This window comes from Meleagris gallopavo, chromosome Z, assembly GCF_000146605.3.
Source record: "Meleagris gallopavo isolate NT-WF06-2002-E0010 breed Aviagen turkey brand Nicholas breeding stock chromosome Z, Turkey_5.1, whole genome shotgun sequence".
Taxonomy (NCBI): domain Eukaryota; kingdom Metazoa; phylum Chordata; class Aves; order Galliformes; family Phasianidae; genus Meleagris; species Meleagris gallopavo.
This window is the reverse complement of record NC_015041.2, coordinates 23,147,962-23,160,346: the sequence shown is the minus strand read 5'-3', so window position 1 is coordinate 23,160,346 and position 12,385 is coordinate 23,147,962. Positions and strand designations below refer to the sequence as shown.

At 40.9% G+C, this 12,385-nt stretch overlaps 1 protein-coding gene across 1 annotated transcript; it reads left to right on the top strand.

Moving 5' to 3' along the window:
• The first annotated feature begins 1,890 nt into the window (after nt 1-1,890).
• LOC104914983 (rho guanine nucleotide exchange factor 28-like) lies at nt 1,891-12,322 on the top strand. Its single transcript, XM_010725580.1, has 10 exons — nt 1,891-1,934; nt 2,882-3,065; nt 4,349-4,460; nt 5,922-6,002; nt 6,949-6,988; nt 7,580-7,703; nt 9,032-9,164; nt 9,534-9,589; nt 11,531-11,582; nt 12,171-12,322. Exons 1-10 carry the CDS (start codon nt 1,891-1,893, stop codon nt 12,320-12,322), a joined length of 978 nt encoding a protein of 325 aa, XP_010723882.1.
• The last annotated feature ends 63 nt before the right edge of the window (nt 12,323-12,385 follow it).

Sequence of the window (12,385 nt, the reverse complement as noted above, 5' to 3'; positions counted from 1 at the left end):
GAGGACGCTCCCTCGGATGGTTTTAGATTATGATAGGAACTAAATGTCTCTAGGAGGGCAGAGAGGGTCTTGAAGGAGAGATTGTTATTTTTGTTTTTAACAAGTAGTTAATTCCTTAGGGAAAAGAAAAAGAGAGGGGGGAAAGAAAACAACAACAAGAACAACAACAAACAAGCTTTATGACTTCTTCTGAGTAGAAGAGAGCTGAAATCCATTTCTTCTTCCACAGAAGATAATTGGAAATTGTCTCCTATTGTCCAAGAGTGTTTGGGCAAACTGGAATTAGGGCACTATCTTTACATAAAAGCACTTATAAGGGAAACAGTAATGTCTGTTCATCATTGTTGATTAAAGTAATCAATAGCATTTCCTTTATCAGAGCTTTGCTTTCCTTAAGTAACTGTAAAGTCCTACCAGGAGGAATGTTTTTCCACAGATAACACAATACATATTAGACTAAAAGTGCTTGTTTCCCACCTTTTCTTTTAGCTAGCTATAATGATAATGCGTAGAATACTATAAATGATCTTCTTCTGCCTCTCTGAAGTAAACACTGCTTATTCTGTACTTTTTAAATATTCTCAACTTTTTAAGGCCTATATGAACTTTATGAGCTTATTTGAATTTTCAGAGAGATTTGATTGACCTTTATAAATCAACTGTAAGTGATCAAATATTACACATAAAATGGGAATATTAGTATTTAATTTCAATGTCTACTTCCTCGAGGTCTGAGGTAATGTGGCGGGTTAGCAGATCTTTCAAGCATCTTTTTATGTCAAAAATTGTATTGGTAGATTTGCCTTAAGCAAAGTGAATTGTAGTGGTGTGGGAAGGAATTGTGCTAATATTCCTTGTAGAAACTCTGGCTATTTGGAAATACTTCACATTATTTAAAGTTTTATGTTGCAAGGCTGGAATGTTATTGCAGACAGTCAACCAGTCATTTAATTGATACAGACCATGAACTCACGTACACATCCACTGAGACTCATCATGGGACTTGTCACAGCCTGATGCTCCTGAAAAGCATTATGGTCCTGTTCTCTACCAGAACTCTGCCACTCAGTAAATCTCTAGATATGTGATGTGTTTATCCCTGATGCTAGGGTTTTTTTAAGTACATTTATAAAATCAGTACATTTATAAAATTAGGGACCTTAAAGATTATCTTTTTCAGCTGCCATTGTCCACTAGCCCAGGTTGATCAAAGTCCCATGTACCTGGCCTTGAACACGTGCAGGGATGGAGCATTCACAGCTTCTCTGGGCAGTTCTGTTTCAATGTCTCACCACCTGTATATATCTATATGTTTTTATGTTTTTAAAAGTATAGGTCTTGAAATTAATCTCATAAACTATTTCATATCCTCCTTCATACATTTTAACTTTCTCTTCCATCCTCCATCTGTTCAAAGCTGTAGAAGATTCCTGTGAATTGCCACATCATATATTTTAAATAAACACACATGCACACACATATAATGAGAAAATCCGCATGTGTGTATTTATCTTTCTACTAAAATATGAATTAGTTGTCTAAGTTCTCTGTGTTGTGTATGTAGAGAGGTGGGTACTTGTGTGAAACAAAACACTTGCCTTCAAGAGTGATGCCTGCCATGGATCTGAACATTATTCCCAGAGGTGTCTGACTGTGGTGGGGTCCTACAGGGGGTTAGCAATGTAAACATCTGCACTGCAGGCCAACAGGGTCAGGACAGGTGAGTCCTGTGTAAGGTGACGGAGTGCTATGTCCCCCAGGAGTCTGTCTTGGGACCAGTGCTCTGTAACATCCTTATCAATGACATCAATGATGGAATTGAGTGTACCCTCAGCAAGTTTGCTGATGACACCAAGCTGAGAGGTGCAATTGACACGATGGAAGGAAGGGATGCCATTCAGAGGGACCTTAACAGGCTTGAAAGATGAGCCCGGGTGAGCCTAATGAGGTTCAACGCAGCAAAGTGCAAGGCCAGAGGAATCCAAGGCATTTATACAGACTGGAAGGAGCAGTCCTTGAGAGCAGCCCTGCAGAGAAGGACCTAGGAGTCCTGATGGACGAAAAGCTTAACATGAGCCAGCAGTGTGCCCTTGCAGCTCGGAAAGCAAATAGTATCCTGGGCTCCATCAGAAGAGGAGTGGCCAGCAGGGACAGGGAGGTGTTTGTCCCTCTCTACTCCGCCCTTGTGAGGCCCCATCTGGTGTACTGTGTCCAGGTCTGGAGCCCCCAGTACAAGAAAGACAGAGAGCTGTTGGAGGGAGTCCAGAGGACAGCCACAAAGATAATCAGGGGGGACTAGAGCACCTCCTCTATGAGGACAGGCTGAGGGAGCTGGGCTTGTTCAGCCTGGAGGAAAGAAGGCTGCGGGGTGACCTCACTGCAGCCTTTCAGTACCTAAAGGGAGCCTACAAACAGGAGGGGAAACAACTCTTTGAAAGGGTAGATAACAGCAGGACAAGGGGAAATGGTTTGAAGTTGAGAGAGGGAAGATTTAGGTTGGATGTCGGGGGAAAGTTCTTTACAGAGAGAATAATGAGTGCTTGCCCAGAGAGGTTGTGGATGCCCTGTCCCTGCAGGTGTTCCAGGCTGGATTGGATGGGGCAGCCTGATCTGGTATTAAATGGGAAAGTTGGTGACCCTGCCTGTGGCAGGGGGGTTGGACCTTTATGATCCTTGACATCCCTTCCAACCCAAGCCATTCTGTGATTCTGTGATTCATGGCCAGGTGACTGAAACATGAGAGGGCACTCAGAGCATGACTTGACACGGTGGTGGTGGCTTGGGTTGTCACTTCATAGCAGGGCATACAGAGTTATTGCATGTTGCACTGAGACTGATTCCTAGAGCGTATATTAATTAAATACTGTGTTGTCTGCTTCAGTTCAAGTCTCGATGACCTTGAAGTAAACAGCAGAAGTGAAAGCGTTTCGGACAGATCCAATATACCTTACCCTCTTCTTGAACATCCAGAGGTGAAGGCTTGTAGCAGGGATGGATTAGACCCTTGTGAGATGAGCATCAACCGGACAGAATCACTACCCTTGCCTATCAGTCCACAGACCAAGGTATTCAATACTGTTTTGGTTTGGGTTGTCTTCCTGTTATGTCAGTCACTGAAAATATATGAGGAAGTATTTGAATTTTAAAGGGAAAAATCATTTCCCAGGTGAAAGTCACAGGTGCTAGTCTGTCCAGAGAGTAGCATGGGTGGAGTGCTCCTGGTTATGGCCGGGCTTGGCAGCAGCCTATGGAATGAACCACTGGAGAGTTGCTTCAGCTTTGGAAAAAAGCATCATTTATTGGAAGTATTTCAGAGGAAATAGATCAGGTTTAGTGAATCAGCATTTTCTAATAAAAATAGTTAGAAAATATTTAACCAGCTGCAGTAATGTGAAAAGACAACAAGATAAAACCAATCTGCTGCTTGTTTTAAAGCAGTTCCCAGACTCTGGGAGAGTCAGCTGGGTTTTGTACAATGAACAGTGCAAATCTCTCCTCCTGATTATAATTTCCAAAATATTCTGGCTACTTTGTTTTCTTTAGACCCTGATGCCATTTCTGGGAATTCATTCACTTCAGACATGCATGCACAGTTATTTTATATTCATAGGGATTTTTTGTATTTTATTAGACAAGCATCTTACCAAAGTTTAGTTTTATCTGAACTTCAGCAAATAATTACGTTAAGGAAGAAAAAAGTCCTGCGCAGATAGTTGATTTTGTTAGGGCTACTTTCAAAGGCAGTAAGGTAAGCAGTTAAGGAGCAGCCTCTTGAAATTTAAATGATGAACTGAAAATCATGGCAAGTTCCTTTCAAGCTGTATCACTGACATGATTAGGAATCAGAATGTCTTTTCAAGCACAGTCCAAAAAAAAGCAGTGGGAAGAGAGATAGAGAAGATAACTGTTTTCTTATAACTAACTGCCCTGATAAGGTGTTAGCCTGTTTGAAATGTTCTTGTCGTATTAAAACACAAAGAATTAATGACCTCCATAGTAATAGGACATAACTTTGTCATCAGATATAATGGTGCACAAAATTAGCCGAATGCTTCTTGCCATGAAATTGGAGAAAAATGTAAGTTTTCTGTTAGTCTGACCTGCAACCAAAAATTATTTCATGAAATATACTAAAATTTTTCATGACAAAATTATGACAGGCTGTGTAAGAATTCAAGTGAAGTAGTCAGCAATTGTACTTAAATTTAAAGCTTTACTAAAAACAAAGTTATGTATAAAATCAGCTGTCTCTTCCAGAAATTCTGCCACTTCTATTTTTGATTATTTTGCTTCTACTGCTGATGAATTTCAAACCAATACAGGTTCTTATCTGCTGCATTTCTTGCAGGAATGCTCACCCTCTGGAATTCGGTCACGCTCGTATTCCTGTTCCTCCCCCAAAGATTCATTGGGAAGACCTCGCATTCCTCAGTACTTCACAGTTGCTGATTCAGGTGAAGGTCAGTGCTAGCTCTACTCTGGCTTTGAATATGTGCAGCCCCATCTCATGTTACCTGCTTCAACCCAGTGCTGACCTCTTTACTGAGGCCTACCCTCCTTCTGGTAGTTGCATGCCCAAAGTCTGTGAAAGTGCAGAATCACCAAAGTTGGAAAGATCATCCAGTCCAACCATCTACTGGTGCCTGTGCAAGAACGAGTTAGTTGCCCTTAGGTACCCCTGCCATCTTCCATTGCTCTTCTGCCATGTCTTGCTTCATCACACCACTCACAATAGCTAATCTTTGGGAAAACATAAGATTTGTGACAATGAGACTGCTTAGTCAGAAAAAGTAATGCAGATGAGAGTAATAATCTTCTTTTCCAAAGAGCCTTACCCTAACCTGCTGTGTGCCCTGTGGAAACTGCAGGAATGCTAAGGATGGACAGAAATTCCTAGGGAGAATGGGTGGTCCCAGCTTCCCTTAGATCTTGAAGAATGTCTAAAAGTGGTGGATGTGCTGTGGACTCAGTCCACTTCCGATCACTTAACTTCCTGTGTTGTAGAAAATGAATTTCTTTTACTGTGATTTTTTATGTATTGTTTCTAACATGTTTTATTTTAACAAACGTAGTAAAACTTCAAGACTTCAGATTGTCTTGTGAGGAGGATTATCTACTGCAGCATGTAGCTGCATTGTATTTTGCCATTTCACCTATGTGTTTGCAACCATTTGTATCCAGCAGGTTAGTGAGAAGTCTTTGTAAAAGCAAAGAAGTAAATAAGGAGAATCTGTCATGGAAATACAAGATGACTGATAAGCAAAGTTCTGCAACATGTGTGCTTGGACTTAAAACCAAGTTCTTTTGATCTCCTTGCCAAAAGGACTGTTGGTGTTGTAGACCATTCAATTTCATTCTGACATCGTTACCTGCTCCAACCTGATTCAGGCTTGAGTTCATGTCCCTTTCATTCTTGTCTCTCTTCCCCCTAAGTCAGTCTGTGCTAGACATTTCCCTGTATTGTGGAAATCTCCTTGCCATGCTTTTGAAACAGTTCTCTGTGCAGTACATTTGGCATGTGCTGCACCACCAGCGGCTGGCAGTGAGGGACACAGATGCCTAATACTCACCCTGACCTCTGCAGGCTGTAGCAGGGCTGTGTCTGGGTCCCTTCAGGCATCTGCTTTCGAGAAACCTGCCTCTATCCCTCTGCCCAGCTGCCAGTGCTGGGAGTGTCTCGCTCAGGGCTCAGCTGTGCCTGGGGAAAGCACAGAAAAACCCTGCACTGTAGTGAGGTAAACACCAAAGCACAATGGCAGAAGGCTGATCTTTCTCAAAATGAGTACAAGGAAAAAGTGGGAAATCACCGTCTGTTTTTGATGGAAGCTTTTCAGTACACTGAGCTTGAGAACAACTACTTGCTTTTATTTGAGAAGGTATCAGCAGGCTGTAACAGTAAAGGATTTGTCCCTGCTCTGTAGATGGTGTTCCCATGAACAGTGGCCGATCCCTCCTTCAGGCTCTCTCACTCTCTAAGTCAGTGTCCCTGCTCCACCCCTGTAGTAAGTACCAAGATGACAACTCTGTGGCGCTGTTATGCATGAGTCTGTCTTCATCTCCCTCAGGCATGTGGCCTTTGTGTTTTCAGATAGCATCCTCTTGCACAGGTTTTGTCTGGCAGTTTGGTGAAATGCTATTCTGGTCTCATGTCTTCTTTGATAAGTGTTCCAGCTCTAACTAACATGAAGTGTATGTCTGCCTGAAGACAAACTGACTCCGTGCAGTGTGTTCACATTTGTATCTAACTTTAAACATGGCACAGTCTACTGCTTCAAGTTAGATTTGTCAGTAGCTTTGTGATACTTCCAAGCAGTCTCTGCAAAAATGAAGTATGGAAATATTAGGGGGGGCTCTAATTTTTCAAAGCAACCGAGGTTACTGATCTATCTCTATCTATTACCTATTTATTGCTTTTTAGATATTTTCTTGAAAAGTGTCTCCATGAGATCTCGTCAGTCTTTCCAGGATGTAAACTTGTAATATATCACCCAGTTTTTGCAGAACATAGGCTAGTAATATTCTTCTGCATGAAAGGGGATTTAAAATAATGGCTCTAGATAAAGCTGCATTTGTGAATGTTAGAAGAATATCATTAAGATATATTATGACAGATTAGTTAAAAAACAAATGGGAGTATAAATGGTTCAAGTCTGTCTTGTCAAGTGAAACAAAATATATTTTCTGGTTCTTAAGAACAGACTGTTTGTAGAAACTGGCATTTGCAGGTATCCATTTCAGTTCTGACAAGTTCTGTCTGCTAACTGTGCCTTAATAGGCCATGGTGTAGGAAAAGCTGCTTCTAGAGTATTTATTTTTTTGTCTTCTGTAATTTTCAAGTGATGTTGCAATTGGTTAATGACAAGCTTATGAACTGATGAAGGTTGTGTGTTTCCCCTGAGCATGATGACTTCCTCACGTGAGTGTTGGTTAACTGCTTGTGTCTTGCAGAACGAGCATACAGCTTGCCCGAGCACTCCCGAGAGAAAAGGTAGGGTGCTTACTGTACATGTGTGTCTCAGCTCCAGTAGCAGTCTATTTAAGTGCAGACCTGATGAGTGAAGCAGGCACCTGCCAGGCCATCTGCACGCACAGGCCTACATTCTGCACAGAGGTCAGCTCCTGGCTCCTTTTTTCTGGGCTCACTGTGATGTGCATGTCCCACAGTGCCACAGAATTTGCTCAGTGGGAACAATCTGAGGAGGCAGCCAATTACTCCAAGGAAAGCAAGGAAGTGTTTGCTGATAGTCATGACAAGCTGGTAACACATCGCACAGTCTGTGCACTACGTGGTCTGACGTGCAGTTGTGGAATGGTTTGGGTTGAAAGGGACCTTAAAGACCATCTGCTTTTAATCCTCCTGCCATGGGAAGTGTTGCCTCCCTAGTCAGTTTGCCCAGGACCCCTCCATCCTGTTTAGTAGTATTCTTTTTTATAAAAAGCATTTATAATCTTTTTAACAACGACAACAACAACAACAACAACAGAATTGAACACCGTAGTTGTAAATGTTAGGCAACCTCCATCCAGATTTTGCTTTTTTTCCATTGGGATGAGTTATTTTTGCTGGTCTGTGTTCTAGGATTCAGGAGGAAGAATGGGATAAGTATATTGTACCTTCAAAAACAGAGTCTGAAAAATACAAAGTGAGCCGGACTTTCAGCTTTCTGATGAATAGAATGACTAGCACACGGAATAAGTACAAGGTAATTTGAGATTTATGTGTGTATTATTACTTATGATGCTATGATTGTGTGATTTGTAGATGAGAATCTAGATTTTTATATAAAGATAGATCATTGTTTATTACAAAAGCACAAAATAAGGAGAACTTCAATCTTTATCTTTTAATTTTAAAATGCATGCAGAATATCCTGAAAGGGCATTCATACTAGAAGAACAGCTTTTCTTTTAAACAGTGGCTTTAGCCAAATTACATCACGGGTTACCCTTTGCCATTTTTTCATATTATGAATAATCTGATTTGACTCCTTAGCTGAAGTAGAAATATCTGAACTGTTTTTAACAAATCGTTTTACCTATTAAATAAAAGTTATGGTCTTGTTCTTGCAATTGCTCCTACAAATGCTCAATGCTATAACTTCTACATTGGCACTTAATCAGTTGAATTTTCTTAATTTGATGTTAACAAGGCTTCTTGAATGAATAAGTACTGCTTAACATTGAAGAGTTAATATTAAAGATACAAGGCCTTCACAGCTAGACACATCTACTATGAAAGGTAGATTAAAACATTTGTCGGTTAGTTTTGAGATACCTGAAATGTAGATTAATGAATGGCATCAGCAGCTTTAGAGGTGGATTTGGCCTGTTGCATTCTCCTGTGCCCCAGGATATTATGACATATGTGGATGTGAAGATGGCAAATTGTTGCTGTGGTGATACCTTTGAACGTGGCAGAGCTGGCTGTGCATATCTGTGTTCAGTCCAGCAGCCATAATAAGAGTGTGTCTGTGTGGTCTCCTAAATAATGATGCCAGAAATGCTCAGAGGAATGTGTACTCACACCAACAGAAGTGCTATAAAAATAGGCAAAAATTATTAAATTCATTAATGTTGTTAATTGTTTATTTCCCATGTCATTTAATACCTGAATATAGGTTGTATAAGGTTATGTAAATATAGCTTTAATTGCACAGGCATGAGTTTGCATGGATTTCACAAGAAGATACAAACATTGATACTTGTTTGCTTGTGGTGTGGCCAGTCAGTAAGACTTCATAAATTTTGTTTTCTGGCTCTTTAGTTTTTGCAGGCTTATAACTGCCAGTCTTCCTTGATAAGGTTTGCTGGCCTAAATGTCAGTGTAAACAATGCCATTATGATGTTAGATATGATAATATAGTATACTGTTCTATGTCTCTCAGTAGAGGAAATAAATGTTTCGAAATGTTTTGCTCTTAAAAAGAACACTGTTGTGTTTTTAAGGTTGAATCACTTTATTTCCTAATACTCCCCCTCTTTCTACTGTCCCCCTCCCCCTTTTTTTCTGCTTGTGCTACTGGTGATGAAGACAAAAAATAAAGATACCAAAGACAAAGAGAAGCTGAACAGACATAATTTTATAAATGGAACCTTCTCTGGAATTATGCCATGTATGGCCTGTGAAAAGGCCCTCCTAGGAAGAGAATCACTGCAGTGCTCTTGTAAGTAGTTAATAGTTTTCATGTGTGAATTTTCAGTGCCCTGAAACCTGCTTGGAGATCCTGGTTCAGTGTTCTGTTTTAAAACAAGCCTTGCCTGGATTTGGAAGTACCTATTTTATGTAATGGGCTGAGTTGGGCAGGGGAGGGTGGGGAAGGAATGCAGGTGGCAGCTTCAGAAGGGAGAATGGGCATCTTCCAGCCCAGTACAACAGGCTCCTTCCCAGCTGGGGCAGGAGCTTGAGAGCAACATCCAGACTATTTTAATAAGGAAGCCTGAAGGAGGAAGTGTAGTAAAATTTCGGAGTTAACATCATCTGCAGCCTGAGACCCCTGTTCTGCATCAAGCTTTGAAATTTACTTCTCTTTCAGATTGCAATGTGATTGTGCATAAGAACTGTAAGGAGTGTGTCCCTGTGTGCACTAAGGTAACTTTCTCTACCACACTGTTCTTATTAGAATTGCTTTCTATGGGTTCTAGAAAAAATGGTGAAGAGAAAAAAATGTGTAGGAAATTTCCCCAGACCCAGTGTCTATATGCAAGGCATTACAAGGGTATTGAAATATTTTATGTGAGCATCATCAAGCACTGTGCTTGAACAAGAATTTCTGGAAGAAGGTAAAGAATGAGTTTGAAGAGTCACTTGTATTTTTGAAAAAAGGACAAGGTGAGTAATGGTGTGCCTTGAAGGTACATAAAGGCTCAGCTGAGGGAGCTAGTGGAGATGATTGCCAAGCTGCTTTCCATCATCTATCAGTATTCCTGGTTCCAAAGATTGGAGGCTTGCCAGTTTGATTGCCAACTATAAGAAGGGTTGTAAGGAGGATCAGGGGTGCTGTAGGTCTGTCAGCCTGACCTTGGTGCCAGGGAAGGTTATGGAAGAGATCATCTTGAGTGAGATTGCATGGCATGTGTGGGACAGCTGAGAGATCAGGCCAAGTCAGTGTGAAAGGCAGGTCCTGCTTGACCAACCTGATCTCCTTCTATGATTAACCCACCTGGTGGGTGAGAAAGAGGCTGTTAATGCAGACTTCAGCAGAGCCTTTGACACTGTCTCCCACACTTTGACACTATCTCCCAATATTCTCCTGGTGAAGCTGTCAGCTTGTGTCTTGGACATGTACACTCTTTGCTGGGTAAAGAACTGGCTTGTGAGCCAGGCCCAGAGAGTGGTGGTAAATGGAGTTAAATCCAAGTGGTGACTGGTCATGAGTGATATTCCCTAGGGTATGATATTGGGGTCTGTCTTGTTCAGTATCTGTATTAATGACCTGGATGAGGGCACTGAGTACATCCTCAGTAATTTTGCACATGGTACCAAGTTGAGAGAAGGTGTCAGTCTGCCTGGAGGTAGGAAGGCTTTGCAGAGGGATATGGATAGTCTGCATTTTTGGGCTGAGGCCAATGGCCAAGTGCCAGGCCATCAAAGCGCACTTTGGCCACAGCAAGCTCAGGCAATGCTACAGGCTTGGGGCAGAGTTGCTGGAAGACTGGGTGGACCTGGGGGTGTTGTTTGACACTCAGCTAAACATGAGCTAGTAGTGTGCCCAGATGGCCAAGAAGGCCAATGGAATCCTGGCTTGTATAAGAAATAATATAGCTGTCAGGAGCAGAGAAGTGCTCATTCCTCTGTAGTCAGCGCTGGTGATGCCGCACCTCGAGTACTGTTTTCAGTTTTGGGCCCCTCAAAAAAAAACCTGGCATTTTTATTTATTTTGGTTATATTTATTTTAGTTATATTTCTTTTAGTCATGTTATAACCTAGCACAAATATCTGGCTGAGTAGGGGACTCTAAGACAGCTGAATTGGCAGTTTAAGTACTGGAACTGGTAAGCTATTTCTCAAGAGGAGACGAGGGATCCTTTCTGACTTATCTCAGTGAGAATGAGTTACAGAAAATGTTTACTGACCCACCTCAGAGAAAATACATGTCTAAGTATGGCAAGCTTTCACTACAGGTTTTGGAAAGTACATCTTGGAAGGGGAATCAGTTCTGCCTCTGATCCTGAAGCTCCATCAGGCAGTGTGTTGCCACAAATCCTTCAAGAATGTTTGAATATAAGGCCCTGAAGATTACTTCCTTTTTTTGGAGTCTTTGTGGCAGTATTGATATAGAAATTCAGAAAGCAATAGCTCAGTGACTCTGTTTAGAGTAGACAGATTCAGTTTTGTATTGCAGTACAAATAATGTTCTACTTTGTCTTAGGTTTATTTGTCATTGGTTGAAATTAGGGCCATAGTTTAGGATCTTTTTCATGATCTTTTTCATTTTGTATGATGATACATGGAAATGAATTACTAACTTGACTGTTGAGTGCGTTGTCAGAGGTGATTTCACTGTAGTTTCATAAAATAATTCTTTTTCAGAAATCCCAGGAGAGGTACCATAGCAAAAACAAACCTCAAGTTGGCATAGGAAGTAAGTATTTAGTAGACTAGTGTGTGTGAATATGGTGTGAATAAGTTAAGTCTCTTTTATGAAGTCATGGGAATGACAACGCAAACATTCCTTCATCGTTGTTGTGTTTCATTTTCCTTTCAATATCATCAGGAAAAATAGTTGCGCTTCTCATATCTGATACAGATAAGCAGGATTTCATGAAGAAATTCAGTTACCTTATAACTTACTTAAAGGGGGGTGAATTTTACGAAATTTTGTTTTCACTGAGACTGGAAATCAAATGTAGATGTTTTTTCTGTCTTGTGCTTCTGAGTATTGTATTCACCGTATATATATACACTGAGATGTCCCTGGGCTTGGGTTGTGATGTGAGATTATTTGTAACTGAGGATTGTTTTCTTCCATATCCACATCAGAGCTATTCCACTTTGCTGTGGGTCTTGTCTTTATATTCTGTGGTAAAGCATCATGAATTTTACTGTTGAGGAGAGAAAGTTGTGCTATCAGGCATAGGTGTATATGAAAATTGATTAGCATTTTACAGTGTAAAGCTATTGATGACATACTGTACATTGTCAAAATGTTGCTTTATGCTTTGCTTCACAGATTTGTCATTTGGAGACATTTCACAGCCTGGGATTTTGTCAGTGCATCCTTCTTCCTCTGTACCTATTGGACTATCTGCCGGGAGGAGGGAAGCCTTGCAGCAGTCCCATTCCTTGTCCAAAAGTGTCCCTGGTGCCAGTTTTGAAAGGTAGAGGACAGCTACCAAATGCTAAATACATCATTGAGTATTTCTAGGAAAGTGCAACAATTAAATA

Excerpts from the sequence above, each read along its gene's own strand:
- LOC104914983 (XM_010725580.1), top strand. The coding sequence starts at position 1,891 with ATGCCATTCAGAGGGACCTTAACAGGCTTGAAAGATGAGCCCGG. Across the intron at positions 3,066-4,348 it reads CTATCAGTCCACAGACCAAG|GAATGCTCACCCTCTGGAAT; the intron begins GTATTCAATACT and ends CATTTCTTGCAG. Across the intron at positions 6,003-6,948 it reads GTCCCTGCTCCACCCCTGTA|AACGAGCATACAGCTTGCCC; the intron begins GTAAGTACCAAG and ends TGTGTCTTGCAG.